This window comes from Dromiciops gliroides, chromosome 2, assembly GCF_019393635.1.
Source record: "Dromiciops gliroides isolate mDroGli1 chromosome 2, mDroGli1.pri, whole genome shotgun sequence".
NCBI classification, from domain to species: Eukaryota; Metazoa; Chordata; class Mammalia; order Microbiotheria; family Microbiotheriidae; genus Dromiciops; species Dromiciops gliroides.
In genome coordinates, this window is record NC_057862.1 from 543,613,101 (window position 1) to 543,620,054 (window position 6,954).

The window sequence follows — 6,954 nt, forward strand, 5'->3', positions numbered from 1 at the left end:
CGCCACCTAGCTGCCCCCCTACATTTATGTTTAGGATTGATGTTATTACATTGTGTGTGGTGCCTTTTAGCAAGATATAGTTTCCCTACTTATCTCTTTTAATTAGGTCTATTTGTGCTTTTGCTTTACTGAGATCATGATTGCTGCCCTTGCCTTTTTTACATCAGCTAAAGCATAATAGATTCTGCTCTAGCCCCTTATTTTAACTCTATGTTTGTCTCAAGTGTGTTTCTTGTAAACAACATGTTTTTGGATTCTTGTTTCTAATCCATTCTGCTATCCAGTTCTGTTTTATGAATGAGTTCATCCCATTCACAATCCTGTTTTCTTCTGTTTCTTCTCTATCTCTCTCTTTATCTTGTCCTTCCTCAAAAGTCTGTTTTGCTTCTGACCACTGGCTTCTTTTATCCACCCTATCTATTACCTTCTACCCTCAGTTTCTCTTATCCCTTTCACCTCCTCCTCCCTTATTGAGTAAGATAGATTTTGGTTCCCAATTGAGTGTGTGTGTTTCCCTCTTTGAAACAGTTCCACTGAGAGTAAGATTTAAGCATTGCCCACCCCTAACCCCCACTGGCCCTTTCCCCCTTCACGTGATAGCTGCTGTATCTTGTATGATCCTGACTGTAACTCCATGGTATTTGAAGGGTTTCCTTCTGGCTGCTTGAAGCATTTTCTCTTTGACCTGGGAGCTCTGGAATTTGGCTATAATATTCCTGGGAGTTTTCATTTTGGGATCTCTTTCAGCTGGTGATCAGTGGATTCCTTCAGTTTCTATTTTACCCTCTGGTTCTAGTGTATTGAGATGGTTTTCCTTTATAATTCCTTGAAATAGGAGGACTAGGTTCTTTTTTTATTAATCATAGCTTTCAAATTGTTTAATAACTCTTAAATCATCTCTCTGTTATCTGTTTTCCAGGTCAGTTTTTCCAATGAGATAGTTCACATTTTCTTTGATTTTTCTTCATCCTGTTGACTTTATTTTATTGTGGATGTCTTATGGAGTCATTAGCTTCCACTTGTCCAATTCTAATTTTTAAGGAATCCTTTTCTTCAGTGAGCTTTTGTACCTCTTTTTCCATTTAGCCAGTTATGTTTTTCAAGGAATTATTTTTATCAGTGAAGTTTTTACTTCTTTTTCCATTTGGCCAGTTCTTTTGTTTTCTTCAGTATTTTTTGGTGCCTCTTTTAACAAATTGTTAATTGTCCTTTCATAATTTTCTTCCTTTGTTCTCATTTTTTTACCTAATTTTTTCTATACCACTCTTATTTCATTTTGGAATTTTTTTTTTAAGCTCTTCTAGGAATGCTTGTTAGGCTTCTATCCAATTCACACTTTTGAGGCTTTACTTGCGGCTGTTTTGACTTCATTGGCTTCTTCTGAATTTGTATCTTTATCTTCCCTGTCATCATGGTCTCTTTTTATGGTCAGGTTCTTTTTTATTATTGTTGTTTGACAGGCACTGTACTAATAAGCACTTTGTAATTATTGTCTCATTTGACCCTTACAACAATCCTGAAAGGTAAGTGCTATCATTATCCCCATTTTACACACAACCGAACTGAGGCAAACACAGGTTAAGGTATTTGCTCAGGGTCAAACAGTTAGTAAGTATCAGAGGCCAGTTTTGAACTCAGGTTTTCCTGACTCCGGGCCTGACATTCTGAAAGAACCAAATAACCACTCTTTACTGTAAAAATAAATGGGGAACCCGGATAAGGTTTTTCTTCTCTCAATTTAATGAAAAGGTAACCCAGGAGGCAAGGTCCCCCAAGTCATACAGACCCAGAGCGAGCAGGGTGTCCTGGGGGATCCCTGGCATGGGGCTGGCTGACTCGGTGGGCCACCCCGGCCCTCTTCCCCCCTCCCCCCCCCCCCACGTTTAGTGAGGATTCTCTGGGATGCAGCCCAGGGAGAGGTGAGGACCCCAACCCTGAGGTTGGTGGTGGGTGACCTCCCTTAGACAGTCTTTCCTCTTGGGGCCCATATAGCCACTTGCTGTGAGAAGCTCCAACCCCCAAGGTCTGAAGGGCTGTCTTGTCTTCTCTGGACAGCTCCAAAGTCGGCTTAGTTTTTCCTGACAATCTCTCCCTGGAAGAGCTGGGGTTGGAGGGGCTTTGGGGAGCCTCCCCATGGAGGGTGGGGCCCAGGAGCTGCCTTTACTTTGTCATCTGCTTCTTGTACTGAACACCCATCCAATAAACTTGCCAGCCATGCCTCTGCCCCCCACCAAAAAAAAAAGGAAAGAAAGAAAGAAAATAAATGGGGGAAAAATTGATTGAGTAATTTTCTAAAATATTATCTGAGTTTTTGGTCAAAATAACTTTTTGCTTTCAAAAATTATTAAGAATGCCAAAGAATTTTTATTTATGTGGATTATATCTATTGATACTTGCTCTAATCGAAACTGAAACATCTTTGTATTATTATAAAATTAGTTTTGACATTGCTGACCCCCTGAAAGGGTATTGGGGATTCCTAGGAGTTCCTGGACCAACTTTGAGAATCACTAATCTAAAGAATAAGCTTAGCATTATTTATTATTTGATTGTCTTTTTTAAAGTTCTTCATACAAACAATGTTCCCTAGACCTCTATTTTATTGTTGATTTCATGTATTATAAATTGCTTCCTCCTTCTTGACACATTTTCACCCTTTCATCAATAAATGGCCAGTACCCATATGTGATCCTCTCTTGCTAGAATTGGGGGTTTGGAGTAGAGTGTCCCAGTGTTCTTGAGTTCCAAATAAATGATTTACAGACTAACTTTTCAAAAAACAAGCTGTTGTTAGTTGGACCTTACCCGTTTCCCCATTTTAACTTTCACCAAAAAGAGAGAATATATTTCAGTACTGCAAAGGTCTGAAATATCTAAGGTTTAGTCAAACAGAAAGAAATGCCAGGAATAAAAGGAGCCTTACCTTAATTTTTCTGACACCAAAATGTGGTTGGCCTTAGGCAGAATCTTCTGGTTAAATTGGGAAGAACTGGACTCTGGAAATTTTATCAGAAGTGTTTCCTTAATTTTCTTTCATTTTTAAAATAAAACTTTTTACCATTTTTCTCCATTTTCTAGGAAGATCATAATTCCAGTGCTGCAAGTGAGGAAAAAGCCACTCCCACCATGACCAGTAACCTCACTGTACAGGAATATTTTGCCAAACGAATGTCAGAGCTAAAGAACAAGTCATCAGCCACACACACCACTTCTGCTGAAACCAACCCTTTTGGAGAAAAAAGGACTAAGCAGAAGAAAGAGAAGAAGAAAAGGAAAGAAGCCAGGGACTGGGACAGACCCAAGGCCAAACATCCCAAAAAGGAGAGTCTGGAGGAGGGGGACGAGGGGGGATGGCACGCTGACTATAAGTCAGAGAAAAAGACCCTTGCTGAGAATAGAGGCCCTGCTTATATGCAGTGCCTGGATGCTTCTCCCCAGAAGAGATCAGTTTGTGATGAACAAGAGACCTCCACCACAGAACGGAAAAAGAAAAAAAAGAAAAAGCAAGAGGAAATGGTCATGAAATCTGCCCAAGATCAAAAATCAGAGAGGAGGAAAAAGAAGAAGAAGAAGAAGGAGGAGGAGGAGGAGAAAGAAGGCCTGGAATAAAGAAGGTGCCCTTACTTGGACTTTCATATCATTTGAATGTCATAATACTTTTAGTGCAGCCTTATACAAAAAAATAAAATAAAATAAAACAACAACGAAAAAGAAATCCAAAGAAAGAAAGAAGCTTTGGCCTGAAGTCAGAGCAGAGTTTACCCAAGATGATTGTTCACATCTTTTAACATGCCCATGGATTGCCGGGTCTCGCCCTCTCATCACATTTTTTCCCGACTAAAAAAATTCCCAGAAGAACTTGAAAAATGATCCAAATCATGTCTCTCTGAAGCAAGTTTATTTTTAAGACCCTGGATCCTACATTGTTTATATATCTGGGAGGCGGGAGGGAGAGTAGAGGAGGGAGAAACATATGTGAGGTATATATGCCTTTGCATATGCACACACAGATATTTGAATTTTCCACTACTTCCTTTGGCAATAATAAATTATGCTTCCTTTTGAAAGATTTGCTCTAATTAAAGGATTATGAGTCGATGCTGGAGAATATAACCAAATAGTTCCTATTGTTCTCTAGCCAACCAATATATTTGTGCCAAGTAGGAATTATGTGATTTTTTTTTTTTTTGCCCCAGATAGGCTTTCTGTATGGACATTTCTGTTGCTTCTACTCCACTGATCAGTGGCTATCAAGCATTCCAAAGATTCTAAATGACTTCAAACTATTATCATTGAACTAGATTCTCTGTGTAGTTTTGGTCTGCTAAGTGTTATAAGAGACTTTTTGTGTCTACGTTGAATTTTACCCTTTCTGAGCTATTTGCATGTATTTGGTTGTACCTGATGCCAAATTAGCCATAGCTCTGGAATATTACCCCAATTACAATAATCACATATGCAAAATCTACCAAAATAAAATAAAAACTGAAAGCTAAAGATTTTCAGATTATTAACTTCATATTGAAATTGAACTTATTCTTTGGATTCTGTCTCACATCACTGCTATATGGAAGTTATCAAATTAAACATTAAAACTTATTCTCCATTTCAGCCTTGCTCAGTCGTAAGACTATTGCTTCATTGCATTTTACAGTCTGTCACACCCTGTGGTATGTTTTGCTTTATGTTGGTTAATCTCTCCCCACTATTGATTTACACAGATGACCAAGAAGTCACTTTTGCATATTTATAGTACCCCAAACAAAATATTAAATGGATATATAGCATTAAGAAGTCCAGTCCAGGTGCTGAGGCCCTCTCTCCTATATTTTATTTATCCTCTCCTTTTATCTCCCTCTTCCTTTTTTCTCTCCCTATCTCTCTATTGCTTTCCCCTCCCCTTCCTCCTTTACTCCCTCTCTCTCCCTATTGAATCCGTACTGTAGTTTTCATTTGCCATGGCCCAACTTCCAGTATCCCTGGCAGTGAGATCAAAGGTGTGTGACACAGGGTGGTGCAGGCAAATGATTGCTCTCTACATATGATTTATGGATTGCTGCTAGCTAATAGGAGCTATTAACTCACAACTCGGTGACCTTTTGGCCTTTCTTTTAAATCTCAGGGTACATTGGAGAAAACATTGTTCCAAGAATCTTAATCTTGGGAAAATACATGAGAAATGTTTACTAAAATCTCAAAATACATGAAACATAGGATTATAGATTTAAAACTGGGAGGGACATAAAGCTGTCTAATCAAGTTCTCTTTTTAAAAAGGGGGGTGTGTGTGGAAAATGAGGACCAGGAAAATTAAATAATTTACCCAAGGTTTTACATGTAGTGAACATCAAAGATAGGATTTGAACTCAAGTCCTCTGACTCCAGTTTAATGCAAACCGTTTGGTTGTTTCAGTCATGTCTGACTCTTCATGACCCAGTTTGGGGTTTTCTTGGCAGAGATACTGGAGTGGTTTGTAATTTCCTTTTCTAGCTCATTTTACTGATAAGGAAACTGAGGCAAACAGGCTTAAGTGACTTGCCCAGGGTCATACAGGTAGGAAGTGACTGAGCCCAGATTTGATATCAGGAAGAGGAGTCTTCCTGATTGCAAACCCAGCATTCTATCCATGAGGCACCTAGCTGCCACGCAAAGACCACATACATATCATTCTTAATAAACTTAGCAAAAAAGACTATCTCCTAAATTAAATGTAAACTAGGCCTGGTCTCCAAAAGGGAAAAAAAAAAGTTTAATTTCACCGGATACAGAATTTGCCCAACTTATCTCTACTTGTCCTGTCTTGTATATGAACTAGTGTCTGAGGAGGGAATATGAGTATTTAAAACCAGAAAACTACTTTTTTGCTTTTCATTTTACTATATTTAATCAGTTGAAATGCAGCAAGAGGAAAGTCAACAGGAAGGAAGCTCTAGTCTGTGTCCTAGATGCAGATAAAGTGCATTTGGGTCAGGGGAAAAAGGTTTTTTGGTCATTGGGAAAGGGTCTTAAAGTAAAAAGTTATTATTTCAGAAGGTGAGAAGAGTCAGTTTTCAGGTAGTTGGAATCATTTTAGAATTCATAAGTATATTAGAAGACTGGGTGGTTTGGAAAAAGAGAGGCTACAGAATGTCATATTTTTTTTTAAAAATAGAGATGGAGAAAAAAAAGTGTTTCTGACTATTGGATAGGACTACAGGATCTTGGAAGAAGTGACAATTACCCTATTTTTCCTTCATAAGGTATTATAATTCTGCCATCCCAGACAGTTCATTTATATTTAAAGATCCTTCTATGACCAGATCTTGTGTGGGGATTTTCCCTTTATGAATTCATAGATGATCAAAAAGAATGGAAAGAAAGATAATAATATGGAAGGTGGATTCTATTATCCATTTCTTTTTACAAACAAAAAAAGAGACATTGAGAAGTAACTTTGCCTAAGGTTACTGGCATAATCCAGGTGAAAATTAGAGAATTTTTCCCTGCCAGATTTTACGTTCTCTGCATATACTTGCATCAAAGTAGATGATGATGATTCATTTTGGTTATAAAGAGAGCTTATGCTTAGTATTTGGTATTTTTGTTTTCTCTAGAAAATCCTCAACTTCCATTCATCCCTACCTCTGAGTTTATTTTTTTCAAGATCTACAGGGTTGTTAGAACAATCAAGAAAATGCTTAAAACTTCATACTAAACAGTTTACACTCTGTTCTCAAGGATGTATGTTTTTTATTCATACTTATTTAAGTGAAAATTAATGAATAGAGGGGCAGCTAGGTAGCACAGTGGATAAAGCACCAGCCCTGGATTCAGGAAGACCTGAGTTCAAATCCAGCCTCAGACACTTGACACTGTGTGACCCTGGGCAAGTCACTTAACCCTCATTGCCGTGCAAAACAAATAAATAAAATTTTAAAGAAAATGAATAGTGAAATTTTCTGTTCATTTTTTCTC

The 6,954-nt window shown here is 38.0% G+C and overlaps 1 protein-coding gene across 1 annotated transcript in view; it reads left to right on the forward strand.

Moving 5' to 3' along the window:
- PINX1 (PIN2 (TERF1) interacting telomerase inhibitor 1) overlaps positions 1-4,569 on the forward strand; it is a 118,911-nt gene extending 114,342 nt beyond the window's left edge. Inside the window, exon 8 of the mRNA XM_043981019.1 lies at positions 3,079-4,569. Coding sequence (XP_043836954.1) covers positions 3,079-3,609 — 531 coding nt within the window. The 3' untranslated portion in view covers positions 3,610-4,569. The remainder of the gene's footprint in view (positions 1-3,078) is intronic.
- The last annotated feature ends 2,385 nt before the right edge of the window (positions 4,570-6,954 follow it).